The sequence below is a fragment of the Coregonus lavaretus genome (assembly GCF_964263955.1).
Source record: "Coregonus lavaretus genome assembly, chromosome: 1".
Lineage (NCBI taxonomy): Eukaryota > Metazoa > Chordata > Actinopteri > Salmoniformes > Salmonidae > Coregonus > Coregonus lavaretus.
The window spans coordinates 25,706,941-25,729,439 of NC_139988.1; the positions used below are offsets into that span (position 1 = coordinate 25,706,941).

The 22,499-nt window shown below is 41.3% G+C and overlaps 1 protein-coding gene across 1 annotated transcript; it reads right to left on the minus strand.

The window, feature by feature from the left end:
• Window positions 1–7,170: 7,170 nt before the first annotated feature.
• LOC311107858 (very long chain fatty acid elongase 5-like) lies at window positions 7,171–17,360 on the minus strand. The gene is made up of 8 exons (XM_084150427.1): window positions 17,154–17,360; window positions 15,922–15,986; window positions 15,303–15,490; window positions 11,284–11,361; window positions 9,735–9,906; window positions 8,891–9,015; window positions 8,429–8,563; window positions 7,171–8,215 (listed from the first exon to the last, which is right to left on the minus strand). Exons 2-8 carry the CDS (start codon window positions 15,977–15,979, stop codon window positions 8,084–8,086), a joined length of 888 nt encoding a protein of 295 aa, XP_084006553.1. The 5' UTR covers window positions 15,980–15,986; window positions 17,154–17,360; the 3' UTR covers window positions 7,171–8,083.
• Window positions 17,361–22,499: the final 5,139 nt, after the last annotated feature.

Sequence of the window (22,499 nt, forward strand, 5' to 3'; positions counted from 1 at the left end):
AAACTAAATTGCTACTGTAGAGGAATAGTATTGTGCAGTAGGTAGGGCTCTCAATCTCAGACACCCATAACTAAAATATTGCATCTGTTCATGAGAGATTAGGGCTCTCATAAAATGTCCTCGTACGTAAACTATTGCTACAACAACGGCAATATCTAAAGCAAGACCTAAAATATAAATTACAATTTCTAATATTTCTCATTCACAGAACTCGTTGTTCTGATCAGTGCCATTTGATGGCAAATACTTTCAAACCTGAACAACTGATGGACAACAGACAAAGCTATTATTGCAACTGGTTTTGAGCTATAGCTCTCCTGAGTCATGAATATACAATGCATACAATGAAAGTGAACCTCTCTAAGGAGAGTTGCCATACTCACTGGATAAAGTTACTTACTGGATACATTTGACACTGTGCACATGGTAGTTACTTGGCTCCAGACGACGAATACATAGCTCATGTTAAATAGGAGTAATTAAACTTATCACAGACATGCAGAGGAACCTGACCGTAGTAACATTCCAGGGGTGATTTGAGATAGAAAGTACCTCCTTTACCGGTGTATACCAATTGCTGTACCTAAAACTTTTAAGGTGCTGGACACAATGATGTCAGACTTTTTATGGAATAATAAAAAGCCACATATCCGTAAAGCCATACTGCAAAATCTAAAAGAACTAGGGGGTTTGGGGCTCCCTCACTTTCAAAAATATTATTGGGCTGCAAACACTCGTAATATCATGTTTTGGATTCAACTCCAGGGGCAATCATACAATCCAAATCCTGTATGGCCACATCATTAAGAGCTATCGTATGCGCTCCTGTACCAGCTCCATTTGCTACCTTCAGTAAGAATGACCTAGTTAGACAAACTCTCAATATATGGAATAACCTAAGGCTGAACCTAGATATTAGAGATATTCTTACCAACTCCTCTTTAGTTTGTAGGCTATTTCCACCATCCCTTGCAGAGAAAGCTTTTGATATTTGGAGACAAAATGGTGTGACATTTTGAGCCTGTAATCAAACCCACAATAGCTGATGCTCCAGATACTCAACTAGTCTCAAGAAGGCCAGTTTTATTGCTTCTTTAATCAGCACAACAGTTTTCAGCTGTGCTAACATAATTGCAAAAGGGTTTTCTAATGATCAATTAGCCTTTTAAAATGATCAACTTGGATTAGCAAACACAATGTGCCATTGGAACACAGGACTGATGGTTGCTGATAATGGGCCTCTGTACGCCAATGTCGATATTCCATTAAAGATCAGCTGTTTCCAGCTACAATAGCCATTTACAACATTAACAATGTCTACACTGTATTTCTGATCAATTTTATGTTATTTTAATGGACAAAAAAATTGCTTTTCTTTCCAAAACAATGAAATTTCTAAGTGACCCCAAACTTTTGAACGGTAGTGCATTCGGAAAGAATTCAGACCCCACATTTTGTTACGTTACAGCCTTATTCTAAAATTGATTAAATTAATGTTTTTCCTCATCAATCTACACACAATACCCCATAATGACAAAGTGAAAACAGGTTTTTAGAAGTTCTTGCAAATCTATTAAAAATAAAAACAGAAATACCTTATTTACATAAGTATTGAGACCCTTTGCTATGAGACTCGAAATTGAGCTCAGGTGCATCCTGTTTCCATTGATCATCCTTGAGATGTTTCTACAACTTGATTGGAGTCCACCTGTGGTAAATTCAATTGATTGGACATGATTTGGAAAGGCACACACCTGTCTATGTAAGGTCCCACAGTTGACAGTGCATGTCAGAGCAAAACCCAAGCCATGAAGTCGAAGGAAATGTCTGTAGAGCTCCGAGACAGGATTGTGTCAAGGCACAGATCTGGGGAAGCGTACCAAAAAAATCTGCAGGTTCCCAAGAACACAGCGACCTCCATCATTCTTAAATGGAAGAAGTTTGGAACCACCAAGACTCTTCCTAGAGCTGGCTGCCTGGCCAAACGGAGCAATCGGGGGAGAAGGGCCTTGGTCAGGGAGGTTACCAAGAACCCGATGGTCACTCGAACAGAGCTCCAGATTTCCTCTGTGGAGATGGGAGAACTTTCAGAAGGACAACCATCTGTGCAGCACTCCACCAATCAGGCCCTTATGGTAGAGCGGCCAGACGGAAGCCACTCCTCAGTAAAAGGCACATGACAGCCCGCTTGGAGTTTGCCAAAAGGCACCTAAAGACTCTCAGACCATGAGAAACAAGATTCTCTGGTCTGAAGAAACCAAGATTGAACTCTTTGGCCTGAATGCCAAGCGTCACGTCTGGAGGAAACCTGGCACCATCCCTATGGTGAAGCATCGTGGTTGCAGCTTTATGCTGTGGGGATGTTTTTCAGTGGCACGGACTGGGAGACTAGTCAGGATCGAGGGAAAGATGAACGGAGCAAAGTACAGAGAGATCCTTGATGAAAACCTGCTCCAGAGCGCTCAGGACTTCAGACTGGGGTGAAGGTTCACCTTCCAACAGGACAGCGACCCTAAGCACACAGCCAAGACAACACAGGAGTGGCTTCGGGACAAGTCTCTGAATGTCCTTGAGTGGCCCAGCCAGAGCCCGGACTTGAACCCAATCAACTCTGGAGAGACCTGCAAATAGCTGTGCAGCAACGCTCCCCATCCAACCTGACAGAGCTTGAGAGGATCTGCAGAGAAGAATAGGAGAAACTCCCCAAATAGAGGTGTGCCAAGCTTGTAGTGTCATACCCAAGAAGACTCAAGGCTGTAATCGCTGCCAAAGGTGCTTCAACAAAGTACTGAGTAAAGGGTCTGAATACTTATGTAAATGTAATATTTCAGTTTTTTATTTTTAATACATTTGCAAAAATTTCTATAAACCTCTTTTTGTTTTGTAATCATGGGGTATTGTGTGTAGATTGATGAGGGAAAAAAACACTATTTAATCAATTTTAGAAAAAGGCTGTAACGTAACAAAATGTGGAAAAAGTCAAGGGGTCTGAATACTTTCCGAATGCACTGTATTTATATTTCCCACAGGTACCATCTCACACCATTTTGGATGTTATATTGAAAACCTACCCAACTGCAAAATGATGTCTATCAGCTGTGTATTCAAAATTATTAACCTTTGGCACTCCATGCCTACAATCATTGAGATAAACTTGGGAACAGGATTTAGGATTCAAAATTTCAAATATAGCTGTGAGCAGCAGTGAACGGAGTTCACAGGATGACAGAAAGGACAAGATCAGTTGGATAACAAAGCAAGCACTCGATCGGTGTGGAACAATCTCTTTATGTGCAATCATGAGTCTAAATACAAAATATGGAGTGAAGATGAGGAGATGATGATTTTCAGCATTAGCGTTACATATGCAAAGAATGAGTTGTTAATAGTTTCCTTGTTTTTTGAGATATCAACACCAAATTCAGTGTGGGACGTCCATGACGCCCACATCCCTCCGGCTAATTGGGCAACTTTTGCACATTCCTTGTTGTCTGAGTGAGGGAAATGCTGTAAATTAAGAGGACTCTGTATTTTGAAAGACGAGACATTGAGGATTATAATAAATACCGCTTTGATGTCATACAAGCAAGTGAAACACACGTGAGTCCAAATGTGCACGTCACATTTCCGTATAATAAAACTCATGTCATGTACAGTGTCAATGTTTATGATCACTATGTTTGATGTACAGTTACAAGATGACATGGCGTCATACCCTTGGTTGTTCTGAACAGAATGACCCTATGTTTGTCTATTGTGAAGAAAATTCACCACGGCACACACCTGAATGGACTCATGTCTCCTTTCTATGTGCATCAAAATGGATGTTTCCCTGAATTGCATTGTGAAAGCCTCACACTGTAATATCGTATTTTATAACTTAGCTAGTCATGTTGGCAATAGAACAGGCTTTCAAATGATGCTCACCTGACCCAGATTGCGATTTATAATGGACTATTTCTTGGATTACGTAAACAAAAACAGTAATTGTGTGAGGGCGGGGATGCATGGTTGCGTTCCAAACAAAACAACTACATGTGATTGGTCTAGTTCCTCAACGGCACAGTTAGGAGCTTAAAAAAGCACCTCATAGTTGAAGACTTTTTTGAGTCATAAAAGTGCATTGAAATTACTTAAGAACTGTGCACATTTTGGACAGGTGTGTGGCCACTTGGAGACACCAGTTAGTTATCTCACTCAAACCCTTGTCATTTTTTATTTCTTAGCATATTCGCGTATTTGCTAATATGCATCTACTGGTATAGTGTGGCCATCTTTGACTGCATCAACACTATTTTCTCAAACTCTTTAGGGACTATTGTGATGAGTCCAAAGACCAAATTTGGAGTGAATCTGACTTTTAGTTCATGAGATGTTTTAATGATTATTTTAAGCGTTAGCGTTGCATAGTCAAAAAAGTGAATTGTTAATAGTTTTTCTTTTGTAATATTTAAATGACAAACTTAACATGCTTCATCATGGTAATGTATTTGATGACCCTAAACAGTTTCAATTTGATAGGCCATTGTGAAGTGGGTTTACAAAGGATTTAAATGGACAAGTCAAATCTGATTTCCAGATGTATCAATAACTCAGCCATCTCTTAACCAATCCCTTAGCTTTTCTTAAACTATATTAAGACATGTACCATGGGCCTACATGCCAAATTTGGAAAATCTATCCTGACAGACCTTATGGGTCCTTGAGGCAAATTCGTTCAGCATGAGGAAAGACACCTACATACAAGGTCTCCAGGTCAAACGGGGCTGCGGATATGAGGGTTTAAGTGAGACTGCTTGTAACAGTGCCACTTATAGGCCAATCGGTGCCATTATTTTTCATTCAAGTTACACATGGACTATGTGATCACGCTCTCCGTAGCCGATGTGAGTAAGACTTTTAAGCAGGTCAACATTCACAGGGCCGCAGGGCCAGACGGATTACCAGGATGTGTACTCCGAGCATGTGCTAACCAACTGGCAAGTGTCTTCACTGACATTTTCAACATGTCCCTGACTGAGTCTGTAATACCAACATGTTTCAAGCAGACCACCATAGTCCCTGTGCCCAAGGACACTAAGATAACCTGCCTAAATGACTACCGACCCGTAGCACTCACGTCTGTAGCCATGAAGGGCTTTGAAAGGCTGGTCATGGCTCACATCAACACCATTATCCCAGAAACCCTAGACCCACTCGAATTTGCATACCGCCCCAACAGATCCACAGATTATGCAATCTCTATTGCACTCCACACTGCCCTTTCCCACCTGGACAAGAGGAACACCTACGTGAGAATGCTGTTCATTGACTACAGCTCAGCGTTCAACACCATAGTGCCCACAAAGCTCATCACTAAGCTAAGGATCCTGGGACTAAACACCTCCCTCTGCAACTGGATCCTGGACTTCCTGACGGGCTGCCCCCAGGTGGTAAGGGTAGATAACAACACATCTGCCACGCTGATCCTCAACACGGGTGCCCCTCAGGGGTGCGTGCTCAGTCCCCTCCTGTACTCCCTGTTCACCCATGACTGCATGGCCAGGCACGACTCCAACACCATCATTAAGTTTGCTGACGGCAACGACGAGACAGCCTATAGGGAGGAGGTCCGAGACCTGGCCGTGTGGTGCCAGGATAACAACCTCTCCCTCAACGTGATCAAGACAAAGGAGATGATTGTGAACTACAGGGGAAAAAAAGAGGACTGAGCACGCCCCCATTCTCATCGACGGGGCTGTAGTGGAACAGGTTGAGAGCTTCAAGTTCCTTGGTGTGCACATCACCAACAAACTATCATGGTCCAAATACACCAAGACAGACGTGGAGAGGGCACGACAAAGCCTATTCCCCCTCAGGAGACTGAAAAGATTTGGCATGGGTCCTCAGATCCTCAAAAAGTTATACAGCTGCACCATCGAGAGCATCCTGACTGGTTGCATCACCGCCTGGTATGGCAACTGCTCGGCCTCCGACCGCAAGGCACTACAGAGGGTAGTGCGTACGGCCCAGTACATCACTGGGGCCAAGCTTCCTGCCATCCAGGACCTCTATACCAGGCGGTGTCAGAAGAAGGCCCTCAAAATTGTCAAAGACTCCAGCCACCCTAGTCATAGACTGTTCTCTCTGTTACCGCACGGCAAGCGGTACCGGAGCGCCAAGTCTAAGTCCAAAAGGCTTCTCAACATCTTCTACCCCCAAGCCATAAGACTCCTGAACAGCTAACCATTGCTACCCGGACTATTTGCACTGCCCCCACCCCCCTCTTTTACGCTGCTGCTACTCTGTTTATTATTTATGCATAGTCACTTTAACTCTACCCACATGTACATATTACCTCAATTACCTCGACTAGCCGGTGCCCCCGCACATTGACTCTGCACCAGTACCCCCCTGTATATAGCCTCCCTACTGTTATTTTATTTTACTGCTGCTCTTTAGTTATTTCCTTTTTTTTTTTTTTTTACTTAACACTTAAAATAAAATAAAAAATATTAAAAAAAATGCATTGTTGGTTAAGGGCTTGTAAGTAAGCATTTCACTGTAATGTCTACACTTGTTGTATTCGGCGCATGTGGCAAATACATTTGATTTGATGGCCTCTAGCTTCTGTGTGCCAAATTAGAAAAAAAGTTCCCAATCTATGCTTGAGTTATTTGGCCATGTCAAGAAAAAAGAACATTCAAAGAATAACAATAGGCTTCACAGCTTCGATGTGAACCCCCAATTAACAGTTGGGATAAAAAAATATACTTTAAAAAGGCCCTTCTATTTCTATTTTGTACCAGTCATGTTGTTACAGACTTTAAAGTGATACATAGAAGTTACTACACAAATGCCAAGCTGGCTAAGTTCTAACACTGCAACTCATGCAGATATGTTCTGCTTGTGTGAGTGTCCAAAACTCAAAGGCTATGGGATGCTATTTCTAATGCAATTTCCAATATAACACAAGTATCTATAAGTCCTGACCCACTAATATCTATCTGGGACAACTGATGCTAGCTCTGGAATAGCAAAGGTGGAAGCAAATGCCTTGGCATATGCCTGTCTGATTGCCAGAAACCTGATTTTGACCCACAGGAAAAACCCAACCACTCCATCTTACAATCAGTGGGTTAATAGCATGTTGCAAAGTCTCACTTTGGAGAAAATTAAATGTACACGAAGTGGATCCACAACTTTATTTTATAAGACATGGCAACCTTTTCTTTCTTTTGTTGAAACCGAAACCGGTGTCTGATTGATAATGTACCTGAGTTTACATTTGTACTTGTGTGTATATAATCATGACGGGAACCTCAATAAGAGGATACAAAGAAAATCAAATCATTGAGGAACATTGGGAAGGGTGGGAATGATTTGGACACATGATGTAAAAAATTAAAAGATCACTATTACTGGTATTTTAGATACTAATGTTGCCACACGTTTGTTTTTTCTCTTTCCTTTCTTGTATGCTAAGCCATTTTGGAACACAAATCAGTTAGTATCTAATTATTTATGTTGATATTGTACAGTTTATGTATTTTTTTGAAGCAGCTCTTCTGCATACTTATCAATGATTGTATGACCTCGTGATCAAATCAAATATATTGACAGAAAAAAACAGATAAAGTACCTTTTACAAAACGGAATCCCAAAAATAGATTTTCTTCCCCTCATGGACAAGCATGTAGACAAGTGAATATGTTGTGAATTAAAACATGGGAAATAAGTTATTATTTCTGTATGGGTCAAGGTTGATTAAAGCTTTGTCCCCACCACACTGAAGACAGACAAGGTTGAACATCTTGTGCAGCATTAAGAGGAAGTGGGTCTCTGGGGCTACTGTGCTGTACTGTACTCCCTCTGCTATGCTTGTTAAGTAACTCTAATTAACTTTGATTCAATATGAATAATAACAGGTTGCGGTGTGCAAAATGTTAGGAATCTCTTTCAGATAAACATGTCTTGTCTATTGTGAATAAACTAGCTAGACTCTTTAATACATTTCTTCATTAGTAATCCTCATGAAGAAATGTATTATCCCATCTCTTCTAGCGACATGACATACAGTTAGGCCTGGAACATTATTCAAGCTTCAGTCCGCTCTCACTTTCCTGTGTGTAATGGTTTCCGTGGGTGTCACCCCATTCGCATGGCCATTCAATGAAGCAACAGAGCCATTCTGATGATACTCCTTCTTTTGTGAAACACGGTGTTTCTTGTAAGTCTAAAAACAGAGGGAAGGAGTCAACACATTAGAATGTGCTAAAAATCAAAGAAACCCCCCCCCCCCCCCCCCCAAAATGACTGTTGACAGCAATGCACTGTTATATTTAACCCTGTCACCATCAGGGCAATATAAAATACTTCACAACACCATAATTCATTGAAATAATAATACAGTATGTCTAATTCATACAAGGGTTTTATATTTGCTCACCTGAATGTAGAAGTTTGAGAAAAGGGCAATAAGCGTGACGACATAGAATATCTGGAAATACAGCCAGCCTCTGGGGAAACCACATGGCCAAATGACTGCACATATCGTCTGGGACATGGTCAAAAAGAACTGAATCTAGAGAGTAAACGAGACAAAACTGGAATGACTTGTTTGTAAACTAAGTCAACATCAAATCTCCAAAATACATATTTCTGTAACTCAGTGCACTTACAACACTGCTCCATCCATGGTAAATATTGCCATCCAATACAGTGCAGAAGACAAGAGGGATTAGAACACACATGCCACTTTCACTCTGTACCAATGGCCCACAGTTCATGGGGCCTTTGTCACATTCACGAAGACCCTGAGATTGGATGAACTATACACTGGATGATTACTATGGACGTGAAAGTCCATCTCTGAGGGTTTTAAACAATGCATGTGGAAATGCAGGCTCACCAGCTGTCCTTGTGTGATGTATTTCTTCCACCATAGATAGGGCCGCAAGGCCGGGACAGCAGAGAGCCCATAGTAAGAGTACATCAGGACATGGATGAAGCTGTTCAGGGAGGCACCAAAGTAGGCTGAGGCAGAGACAGAAGATAGGGGGTAGATGATTAATCTACATTAGACATCAATGAATGACAAAATTACAATTATTGTCATTTCATGTCTGTTTTAAAACTTTCTTTGAGCGTCTGCTAAATGACGTAAATGTAAATGTAAAATGTAATGATTAATACATTACTATGAGAGAAAAAAGAGAATTAAACAGTCATGAATAGTAGTGACAATGGTATACAGTAGAAAGCAGCTGAGGTGTTAATTCTCATTCCCAGAGAGTCCTCTGTAAAACACAGAGAGCTGTAAGACAGGACAGAGTGTCCTATTCTAGGACACTGTGTGCCACAGTGAGAGGTAAAGCAATTACGAGGTGAGGGTACAGTATTTCACAGAACAAAAAACATGCTGTGCAGTCCTGAAATAACAGTAGGTTCAATTCACACTTGATTCTAACAACGGATCAACTTCACTTGAAAGTATCTCAGTCACAGAATCAATTCAAGAAAAACATGTACTCTAAAGCTCCTGTATGGCTACTTTAAAAAAGTATATACCATGTATTTAGGCAGCTATACCAGGTATATAGGCTGTCCTAGCCTATTTCAGGAATTGCGTAGAAAGGTTCACCTAAAGCTCAGTGGATTTGACTTTAGTGGTTCTGAATTATTCATTGTGTAAACTGACTTGGTTATTCCACAGTGTTGAGGATAGAAAGGGAATATTGTGTTAGAACACTCACAGTGACCACAGGGCACCCAGTTCATGACAAACCACCAGATGTTGAGCATGCTAGCATGGTGGTAGATGTGCAGAAACGTGATCTGATGGTTGTTCTTCCGTAGGATGAAGAAGAAGGTGTCCATGAACTCTATGAGCTTGGAGAAGTAGTACCACCACAGCGCATTTATGATCTGAGATGAGAAAAAAAGCTAAGTATAAGAGTCAAGCTTTCAGATTTAGTCCCCTGTAGCTCAGTTGGTAGAGCATGGCGCTTGCAACGCCAGGGTTGTGGGTTCGTTTCCCACGGGGGGCCAGTATGAAAATGTATGCACTCACTAACTGTAAGTCGCTCTGGATAAGAGCGTCTGCTAAATGACTAAAAAATAATACAATACTTTTTCTAGTAGTTCACTTTCCTGCAAGGACATACTCAATGTTTCTCCTGAGGCATACATTGCCAGATTTGTATTTCACCTTATGAGCAATGGCCAGTGAAAATCATTTGACCAAAAAAGTTGTGTTGAGGGACCAAAAATTGTCATCTGTACTGAAATGCTCTTGAAATCTCTATTAAGGACACAAATAAAAATATGATCATCCACTGCTGTGACGGCGGGTACACTTTTACAAGTTGTAATCACTATAGAACAGGGGCTCTTAAACTTTATCAGCTCGAGACCCAAATGAGAAATTGACCGTCCTCCCGTGACCCAAATCATCCTCCAACGACCCAAATTAAGAAGAAATAGTGTGTGATTATATACTGTATGTATTCTCAGAACTCACGACCCACCTCTCACAAACCCAGGGCCCACTTTGGATCCCGACCCAGAGTTTAAGAAACCCTGATGTAGAACTGCAATCCAATCACACATTTCACTACTGATGACAGCAGCACAGATTAAATAGACTGTCTGTCTGACACTGTGGCTTCCCACAGGGGGGGAAATGGTTGAATCAACTTTGTTTCCATGTCATTTCAACCAAACAAATCTATGTGATGATGTTGAATCAATGTGGAAAACTGATTGGATTTGCAAAAAGTCATCAACGTAAGGGCATTTGATATTTTTTTCACCCAACTTTTAACCTAAATCCAATGACATGGTTACATTTGTTGTTGATTTCAAGTTGAATTCATGCTAGTTGACAACTCAACCAAATGTAAATCAAAACTAGACATTGAACTGATGTCTGTGCCCAGTTGGTTATCTGTTAGAATTTGCAGGTACTGGCTGACATAAATTGTACCAGTAGAATTGGAAGCCACCAGGACAAGAAAATATCAATAAAAGTAGTTGGAAAGAACAAAGTATCGCAGTACATATTGATCTGGTAATTAATTTGTCTTTGAAGTTAGTTGTCAAGCTATTATTTGCATCTCTGGCAGTGAGCTAAGGGATATGGAAATATCACAAAGAGAATGAATGAAAGGGTGAAGTCAAGCTGGTGTCTGGTGACAATGCATTTCCCCACATACTATACACATTTTGAATCTAACACAGATTGTTTTATATTAAATTCTATATAAGTGAACAGAGGGGTGATATAGAGTAAGACTGCTTTACCTTGGTATCGGTTTCTCCTGCACTGTGTGTGTCTTGGCAGTAGAAGTTATAATCCCCGTGCCACACAGCAGACACCATCTGGGGACAGAGAACAAGGTGATTTAGAAAAACCTAGATTGTCATGTCTTAGGCATCTTCACACAGGTTGAATCACCTTAATACCTCACTGCCCTTGTATTGTAATATCACATTTATTTCATTATTGTATTTCAAGTGTCATAAGATCCAAATAAAAAAACACTTGTGACATCAATTTGCTTTCTCCCATACAAAAGCTGATTGTAAACCTGTTAGAATTTACATTGGCATTTAGGATGCTAGCTTCACATACTTGCTGCAGGCGTGGACAGAGCAAGTAGTGGGTAATATTATATCCCTGAGTAATTTTGAGAGTCTCCTCCTCTCCATTTTAGTCTCCTTTACCAGAGAGAATATCAGTACCCTTTTTGTTGCCACTGCAACATTGTGACTCTGCATTGTTTATTGTTGTTGAGCAGACCAGCGATGCCAGTTACTAAATGGAGCCCTTGTTCACACATTTCATCTCATTTGGGATGGATGGAAATGGCTCTGCCTTTATCCACCACTGCCTTGAATAACTGACAAAAACAAAGGGTTAAATGTAACACGTGTAAAGACATGCCCAGATTCAGATTACATTTACATTTTAGTCATTTAGCAGACGCTCTTATCCAAAGCGACTTACAGGAGCAATTAGGGTTAAGTGCCTTGCTCAAGGGCACATCGACAGATTTTTCACCTAGTCGGCTCAGGGTTTAGAACCAGCAACCTTTCGGTTACTGGCACAACGCTCTTAACCACTAAGCTACCTGCCGCCCAAAGTATATTATTCTAGCTGTGTTATGTGCTCAAACTCAGAGCACTACACAAGGCCAGAATTACCCCCCTTTTTATGTTGTACTGAATAAAACATTTTCTGAGGAACATTACATTTTGCCACAGGATTTTAGTGCATTTGCCTCGAGACAGGACCCATTCCAGAACAGGATGGTAAAAAAGCAGGGCAAAGCAGAGAGCTAATTATGTTGATGACTTCGAGGCATACAGTGGGATTATCCGATGATTGTGGCACCAGGAGAGTGATTGCCCTGCATGCGCCTATGGGGATGATAGCAGAATAAGGACAGGCCTGGGATTGGCAGATGTTGTGCTCCACTACTCAACTGGGTAATCTCGTACATGCAGAGGACACATCGAATAACAACACAAAAGTCTCAACACAGAGAGTGACTATTCACTTCAACAATGACATTGTTATGCCTGTTGTTGTTTTAAATGTAATGCTGCAGGGCCACTTTGACTGTGTTAGCAAAACGATTATTCACAACAACATAGACTAGGCTATTTTCCTTTATTTATAATACATCATTTATTACTACTACACTAATACTAAATCTTCTTTATTCTTACTATGTAATTCAAAACGAAGGAAATATGTGGTAAATGTTCATATAGATTTAGGTGGAACAGTGCTGATTCATGACATTTATGAAGACCCACATTCCAATCAATATTGACTATCTAAAATGCAGAGTGAGGGCAGGATCTGTTTCTAAACCTAAACCTTTATTGTGGCCAGCTTGTATCCACAGTAACTAAACAAACCTACTAACCTGTTAGGCCTATTCCCTTGGGGGGGAATTCTGACCCGAGTTAAATGTGACGTAATTCCCTTTTTATGCACTTCTCTCTCTCTGCGTACTCTGACCTTGAAGTTAAGCATGAGAATAGCATTCTATTCACCCACTATTCGTTTGGGGTGGAGATCGAATAAATGAAGGTGTGGCGGAGGTGTGTTTACAGATTCGCAGTATTCAGACCTTGACTTAATTCCCTAATAATTCCACTACCTTAATGCGCGAAGAAACCATGAATAATGTACAGCAACCTGTCGGTTCCAAGTGGAAAAAGCATGTACTTAATTTTTTTTAGATAGAAAGAACTCCATTCTCCATGCACTGTAATTTACAACTTGATTAGAGCTAGGTAAATTAGTAATCCGTTTCGATAAGGGAATTGTAAATAAAATAAAACATAAATGAAACGTAGGCTAATTAAATCATTATGGAGCAGAGAGCAGACCAAGCCATAACAGTTTGAACCCGACGCATGGCACAATACTCGTTCGTGTCATCCCACTTTTCCATGGTTAGTACAGGCAATAGACGAGGGTATAGCCTACTATTGTACACTATTCTTCCTATTATAATTCTATGTCAAATCAAATGTTATTTGTCACATGCGCCGAATACAACTGGTGTAGACTTTACAGTGAAATGCTTGCTTACGAGCCTTTCCCAACAATGCAGAGTTTGAAAATAGTAACACAAGAGGAATAAAATACACAAGAATGGAGCTATATACAGGGAGTACCAGTACCAGATCAATGTGGAGCTATATACAGGGAGTACCAGTACCAGATCACTGTGGAGCTATATACAGGAAGTACCAGTTCCAGATCAATGTGGAGCTATATACAGGGAGTACCAGATCACTGTGGAGCTATATACAGGAAGTACCAGTACCAGATCAATGTACACTAATCTTCCAACATTACCATGGGTTGAAGAACTGACTGTGGCCATTTTCAGAATGAATCAAATTACAGTTCTTTCTTTCGTGTGTAAAGGCTCTCCCTAACCATTTCTTTATGATTCATAAATAATTTCCTAACCCTAAATAATCTACAAGATCAGAGTATTTTTAAATCTACCAATTGTTGCTGAAACTGAGACGAATATGCATATATTTAGATGGCTTTCTTTCATTGATCCCTAATATTCTGAACCCGTTATCTCGATATATTCTAGTGAGTCTGTCGACAAAATTCTAACTAAAAAGGTAAGCCGTATTTAAAGGGATGGCTTAAGATAAATGTACTGAAAACCCTATTGAATGAAAACTCCACAAGAAAATCTGTCGGCCAGCAAGTAGGAGGGTTTTCAGCAGTTGAATTCAATGTATTCAGAGCGTGCAAAGTAGCCACACCTGCAGAATGCGTTACACGACTGAATAAGGTAAGTCTGAATACCAAACATACTGAGAAATGCATAGGAAAGGCATGTGTAGGAAAGGCGTACATTTCCTAAGTCTGAATCAGCCCCTTGGTCGTTTGCTATTCAGTATGGTTTTTTAAACATGTCAAACCACACCTATTACATTGTGAAAATGCTATTTCTAAGTGCCCTGGACAGGTGACAACAACAAGCAACTGCTTTGTATTTTAATTTAAATCGGGTGGCATTGATTTCAGAGGACTAAAAGTTCACCCTGAAGCAGGGGAAATGTCAGCATCAGCAAGTTTAATGATTTACACAGCATGGGCACAGCCAATCTTTTTATGCAATGCAGACCAAATTGAGCCAATTAGGCCAGGGTGGTAAGAACGGAAAAGACTTTAGACTTACAGGTGCATGGAGAACAGACTTTGTCCATTATTAGTATAACTATATCATGACATTTTGAGGCTGATTACACTACAGAAAGTATTGACAGCTCACTCTCCCTCCTGTTTCATTACCGTATACAAGAATTAGGGATAATGCAATCAACTACTAGCATAGACATCCACAGAGGATACAGACAGTTTATCAGTATATCATGTCAACCATTTCAGAATTAGAAGTCACGACTTCAACTTTCTAATAATAGCAGCAGGTTTTCAGAAAACAATTGAGGGCTGTGTTGATGTTGGGTGAGAGATTTGTTTGTGTTAACAATGATCCCGTCAGAGACCAGCTGTGCCCCACTCACTCCCCCACAGCATTGTCTTCTGGGGTGGCTTCAGTGCAAGACACCATTTTTGTCTAATCAGAATCACAATTTCCCTAATCCTCACAGAATCCTTCAACAACATTAGCATATAAAATCATTTAGCCATGCCTATCAGTCATCCGATCCTCTCACTTCCCCTCATCCGCCCGCGGTGTTGCATTGCGATGATACCAACACATCCTTCGGATGTCTATATCAGTTCAGATCAGGAGTAGCCTGCCTACCTCATAGAACATATAGAAGGACAAGATCGTGAGGCCCAGATTGTAGACCAACAGGAGACCCCGGCAAGACACCGGCTGTCTGTGTCTCATGTACTTGGGCCCCATCCATACGATCAGCAGGTACATGACTGTTAGTGCAAAGGTTGGAGGGTAGTTGTCCAGAAGCAGCCATCCCTGAACCCGCTCATCTGAAATACATGGGCAGAGAACAACCTGATATATACCTGACAGTATACAGTAAGATGCTCTCTCTTTTCTGCACGTTATTCCCATATTTACTGTATTTATTTTCCAGTGAGATAGCACAGAGCACAGAGAGCGGTAGTTACACTGCAGTGCAGGCATATTGGTTGGAGAGGGTAAAAGGACACAATTAAGTTGGAGGGAGAATTGGCAGTGACTACGAAGCATGTTTGTTTAACTCCAGGAAAGGTTATGCTAGAATCATGGAGGTGCAAAACGACCTGGTGCAATCCACTGCATGTATTAACACACAATGCAAACATTTTGTGAGGAGATATAGTGTGATAAATAATTGTATGTTAATAATTAAGCATTTATTCATATAATTCCTATACTGTAATTTAAAATACAGTAATGAAACAGTAATAACACTTACCTCTGGGACCCATCCAGGAGTCTATGTATGTGTTTAGTTTATAATTAAAAGCCTCCATTTCTGACCTAAATAGACAGATGAAAGAGGAGAGAGTACCTACAGTCACACATTACAGCTCATCACAGAGCCATAGTTATACACTCTGAAAGACCTGAAATGTATGGTAAACTACCACTTTGGTATAGAAAATACCATATTCAAGAAGCACTGCTGGAATGTGACTGAGTGAGTCAGCTTAGCTGTGTTGACAAAATATGTTTGTCTCTTAAATTACACATAGCAGCTGAAGGGAAATCAAAGCTTGGTTCATTGTAGCATAGGAACGATCATTTGGCACAACCAACTTCAGACTGAAAGCAAACGCAAAGATGCCTGTCTGCTTTCTTCTTAGGCAAGCTATAAGGTCCATTTCAGAAGGTTAAGGCTTAAGCGATATTCTGACTATTGGCCAAATGCAATTGGCAGTCACTGTGATAAAAGTGTAAAGCATTGCCATTCACATGAATATAAGGTCAAGTTCATCAAAGGCTATAGAATCTGGTTACTTCTTGACCACTCTTATATTTTTCATCATTATTATGGTGCTGAAGTAGCTGTTCAAGCAGTCCCAAACGCACACAAATACAAACATTAACATTTACATTATTCTTGCAAGATAACATAGAGGTTAATGACTTCTCTCTTTAATATGAGTGATACTTGTAGTTATAACTGACTTGTCTCCAAATGTTGCCCTTTGATCTAAACAGCACCTAAACATCTTGTTTAAAGTTCTCTAATAAAAACAAAACAAAAAGTAAATAAAAAAGAGAGCATCATAGCCAAATAGCGCATCAACTTATAATAGCAGCAAAGTTGGATAGCCTATGGCTGCTGTGCTGGATCAGGATGTAGTTTCCCATAACCTCACTACTGTCGAAGTTTAGTCTTGTAGCCAAACGCCTATATTATTATTACAATGTTGTCTTTAACTAAAAGTACAATTGTATTTCTAAATCATCTGCCAAAATCCGGACACATATTGCAAATAGCAATCGTTCGCATCAGAGGCCACCGATTCATCATCAATTGTTTTACATAGCCTAGCTTGATGACCTAACTAGCGAAACATGAAACCACTGCTTAAAGTCTATTATCAAGTATATCAATTTTGTAAATACTGTTAGCATATCCACACAAAAAAAATAAAAGATCATCTTATTTCAAACCACATTTCAGCTCATAAAACGTACCCCTGAAAGATGCGTAGCCTTGGATGACAGTCCCAAAGCACAAATTTGAAGTCTCGTCAGTCAGCGGAAACAGCGAGGGTAATACATAGGGCGCGTCGAGTGGATCACTTTTGTCAGGTCACCGCGGTGTTGCATTATGGGAATAAAATGTTCCGATTTGCGACTATATTACTTCATCATGCAGCCATCACCTGTATTGTGGGAGGCTCTATTGTCAACCAATCATTCTGGTTTGATCCAAGCAAACGTGACCAAAGACGTGACTGAAACAGGAACTAACTTTGCCGCAATTCATGAATAGAGTGGGTATGTACAATGGAATGTGATATTTGACGCTCAATTCAATTCCAGGGGCTTTATTGGCATGGGAAACATGTTTACATTGCCAAAGCAAGTGGAATCGACAATAAACAAAAGTGAAATAAACAATCTGAAATAAACAGTAAACATTACACTCACAAAAGTTTTAAAAGAATAGAGACATTTCAAATGTTATATTACTGGCAAATAGTTGAAGTACGAAAGGGAAAATAAATAGACAGACTCTCAGGCTCTCTCTCTCACCAATTAATAGTACAATGTACACACCAGTTTATTAGGTACACCACCAATTTCACGAAAATGTATCGCTCCTACAGACAGTGAGTCACATGGCCATGGCTTGCTATATAAAGCGGGCAGACAGGCATCAAGGCATTCAGTTACTGTTTGATTGAACGTCAAAATGGGCAAAACTAGTGACCTAAGCAACTTTGAGCGTGGTATGATCGTCGGTGCCAGGCGTGTATCTCAGAAACAGCCGCCCTCCTGGGATTTTCACGACAGTGTCAAGGGTTTACCGAGATTGGTGCAACAAACAAAAAAACATCCAGTCAGTGGCTGTCCTGTGAGCTAAAACAGCTTTTTGATGAGAGAGGTCAAAAGAGAATGACAAGAATCGTGCAAGCTAACAGGCGGGCCACAAACAGACGATTAACGGCGCAGTATAACAGTGGTGTGCAGAACGGCATCTCAGAACGCACAACTCGTCGATCCTTGTCACGGATGGGCTATTGCAGCAGACGACCACACCGGTTCTACTCCTATCAGCTAAAAACAAGAAGAAGCGGCTCCAGTGGGCACGTGATCACCAACACTGGACAATTGAGGAGTGTAAAAACATTGCCTGGAACATGACAGCGAATTTAGTTAATTTGAGTGGCCTGCTCAGTCCCCAGACCTCAACCCATCTTTGGGATGAGATGGAACGGGCTGTGAACATTGTGAAAATTCTGTGCAACTTCCAGCGCACGTTTTTATTTTATTTCACCTTTATTTAACCAGGTAAGCCAGTTGAGAACAAGTTTTCATTTACAAATGCGACCTGGCCAAGATAAAGCAAAGCAGTGTGATAAAAACAACAACAACACAGAGTTACATATGGGATAAACAAAACGTACAGTGAAAATCACAATAGAAAATCTATATACAGTGTGTGCAAATGTAGTAAGTTATGGAGGTAAGGAAATCAATTGGCCATAGTGCAAAATAATTACAATTTAGTATTAACACTGGAGTGATAGATGTGCAAAAGATTATGTGCAAATAGAGATATTGGGGTGCAAATGAGCAAAATAAACAACAATATGGGGATGAGGTAGTTGGGTGGGCAAATTACAGATGGGCTGTGTACTGGTGCAGTGATCGGTAAGCTGCTCTGACAACTGATGCTTAAAGACAGTGAGGGAGATAAGAGTCTCCAGCTTCAGAGATTTTTGCAGTTCGTTCCAGTCATTGGCAGCAGAGAACTGGAAGGAATGGCGGCCAAAGGAGGTGTTGGCTTTGGGGATGACCAGTGAGATATACCTGCTGGAGCGCATACTACGGGTGGGTGTTGCTACGGTGACCAATGAGCTAAGATAAGGCGGGGATTTGCCTAGCAGTGATTTATAGATGACCTGGAGCCAGTGGGTTTGGCGACGAATATGTAGTGAGGGCCAGCCAACGAGAGCGTACAGGTCACAATGGTGGGTAGTATATGGGGCTTTGGTGATAAAACGGATGGCACTGTGATAGACTACATCATATTTGCTGAGTAGAGTGTTGGAGGCTATTTTGTAAATGACATCGGCGAAGTCAAGGATCGGTAGGATAGGCAGTTTTACGAGGGCATGTTTAGCAGCATGAGTGAAGGAGGCTTTGTTGTGAAATAGGAAGCAGATTATAGATGTAACTTTGGATTGGAGATGCTTAATGTGAGTCTGGAAGGAGAGTTTACGGTCTAAACAGAAACCTAGGTATTTGTAGTTGTCCACATATTCTAAGTCAGACCCGCCGAGAGTAGTGATTCTAGTCGGGCGGGCGGGTGCAAGCAGCGTTCGATTGAAGAGCATGCATTTAGTTTTACTAGCGTTTAAGAGCAGTTGGAGGTTACCGAAGGAGTGTTGTATGGCATTGAAGCTCGTTTGGAGGTTTGTTAACACAGTGTCCAATGAAGGGCCAGATGTATACAAAATGGTGTCGTCTGCGTAGAGGTGGATCTGAGAGTCACCAGCAGCAAGAGCGACATCATTGATATACACAGAGAATAGAGTCGGCCCGAGAATTGAACCCTGTGGCACCCCCATAGAGACTGCCAGAGGTCCAGACAACAGGCCCTCCGAATTGACCCATTGAACTCTATCTGAGAAGTAGTTGGTGAAACAGGCGAGACAGTCATTTGAGAAACCAAGGCTATTTAGTCTGCCAATAAGAATGCGGTGATTGACAGAGTCAAAAGCCTTGGCCAGGTCAATGAAGACGGCTGCACAGTCCTGTCTTTTATCGATCGCGGTTATAATATCGTTTAGGACTTTGAGCGTGGCTGAGGTGCACCCATGACCAGCTCGGAAACCAGATTGCATAGCGGAGAAGGTACGGTGGGATTCGAAATGGTCTGTGATCTTTTTGTTAACTTGGCTTTCAAATACTTTCGAAAGGTAGGGCAGGATGGATATAGGTCTGTAACAGTTTGGATCTAGAGTGTCACCCTCTTTGAAGAAGGGGATGACCGCGGCAGTTTTCCAATCTCTGGGGATCTCAGACGAAACGAAAGTGAGGTTGAACAGGTTAGTAATAGGGGTTCCGACAATTTCGGCAGCTAATTTTTAGAAAGAACAGGTCCAGGTTGTCTAGCCCATCTGATTTGTAGGGGTCCAGATTTTGTAGCTCTTTCAGAACATCAGCTGTCTGAATTTGGGTGAAGGAGAAGCGGGGGGGGGGGCATGGGAAAGTTGCAGAGCTGGTGGCCGAGGTAGTGGTAGCCAGGTGGAAAGCATGGCCAGCCGTAGCAAAATGCTTGTTGAAATTCTCGATTATTGTAGATTTATCGGTGGTGACAGTGTTTCTTAGCCTCAGTGCAGTGGGCAGCTGGGAGGAGGTGCTATTATTCTCCATGGACTTTACAGTGTCCCAAAACTTTTTGGAGTTAGTGCTACAGGATGCAAATTTCTGCTTGAAATTGATTGTGTACATTGGTTCCTGACTTCCCTGAAAAGTAGCATATCGCCGGGGCTATTCGATGCTAAATCAGTACGCCACAAGATGTTTTTGTGCTGGTCAAGGGCAGTCAAGTCTGAGGTGAACCAGGGGCTATATCGTTTCTTAGTTCTGAATTTTTTGAATGGGGCATGCTTATTTAAGATGGAGAGGAAAGCACATTTAAAGAACAACCAGGCATCCTCTACTGACGGAATGAGGTCAATATCCATCCAGGATACCCGTGCCAAGTAAATTAGAAAGGCCTGCTCGCTAAAGTGTTTTAGGGAGCGTTTGACAGTGATGAGGGGTGGTCGTTTGACCACGGACCCATTACGGACGCAGGCAATGAGGCAGTGATCGCTGAGATCCTGGTTGAAGACCTCGGAGGTGTATTTAGAGGGTAAATTAGTCAGGATGATATCTATGAGGGTGCCCATGTTTACGGATGTAGGGTTGTACCTGCTAGGTTCCTTGATAATTTGTGTGAGATTGAGGGCATCTAGTTTAGATTGTAGGACAGCCGGGGTGTTAAGCATATCCCAGTTTAGGTCACCAAGCAGTACGAACTCTGAGGATAGATGGGGGGCAATCAATTCACATATGGTGTCCAGGGCAGAGCTGGGGGCTAAGGGGGGTCTGTAGCAAGCGGCAACAGTGAGAGACTTATTTCTGGAAAGGTGGATTTTTAGAAGTAGAAGCTCAAACTGTTTGGGCACAGACCTGGATAGTATGATAGCGCTCTGCAGGCTATCTCTACAGTAGATTGCAACTCCGCCCCCTTTGGCAGTTCTATCTAGACGGAAAATGTTGTAGTTGGGGATGGACATTTCTGCATTTTTGTTGGCCTTCGTACAGTTTCAAACAGTGGTCAAGTAGGCTACTGTGGCTATTTGATCATAATGTAGACCTACCAGAGTGGCCTACCATCAAAAACTATGGAGAAAATGCATCTCATAACATTTTAACATTGAAATAGCTGTTCTATCATTCATCCTACAGTAGCAGCCAATGTGTGGTGTTCAATGTAGGCCTACATTCCATGAGACTTTTGGGAAAAAAAACATGCAGGGCTTAACATTAACCTGTTTATCCACTTGTCCTCCAGACAAGGAGGTGACTGAAAATGTTGTTGTGTTGTTTGATACAAGAAACCACTTTACAAAATAAAATGTATTATTATTGCCATACTATTATCAGACAAATTATGCTACCCTCTGCCAATTGGCTACTTAGCTTATTCAAGCCTGTCTCAAAATACAACACTGTCCCTTTAAGACAAAAAAAGCTATTTACCCAACTCTTTCAAAGATGTCTAGAAATGTACACGTTTTGCGCTCTTGTAGGAAGCAATCACTACCCCATTGCTGACTACAAATGATCTATAACTGGAGTAATAACTCACCAACTAGCAAAGGATATGAACAAATGTGCACACATGGCTACATGCAGCTCTAACTTTGATCTCAAAACAAGCCATCTACTCACGACCGCTCATGCTGTAAAGGCAGTACAGTTCAAAGTGAATGGCACAGATCGATTTATGGCAATGATCTATTTGCATACAGGCTTGCTACAGCTCTGATTGGTTATGCCGCACCTGTCTAGGTAGAGTCGTGTGCGTCTATTCAATAGAGTCCTACTCCGATGCATTCTGCCTACAACATCTCTTGCATAGTTAGTCTTGCAAACTAAATCTTTCATAGTTCATTTTGTTTCGGTATGTTGTATTGAAAGTGGCTAATATTGCGTTGATTCAATCACAATTCCCACAGTAAAGGGAAACGTTGATAATGTTAACTAAGGGGGAAAACTCTAGAAAGTTGAGTGAAGTTCAATCTCATGCTTCTC

Excerpts from the sequence above, each read along its gene's own strand:
- LOC311107858 (XM_084150427.1), bottom strand. The coding sequence starts at position 15,979 with ATGGAGGCTTTTAATTATAAACTAAACACATACATAGACTCCTGGATG. Across the intron at positions 11,362-15,302 it reads CCTTCTATATGTTCTATGAG|ATGGTGTCTGCTGTGTGGCA; the intron begins GTAGGCAGGCTA and ends CTCTGTCCCCAG. Across the intron at positions 9,016-9,734 it reads CTGGGTGCCCTGTGGTCACT|CCTACTTTGGTGCCTCCCTG; the intron begins GTGAGTGTTCTA and ends TCTCTGCCTCAG.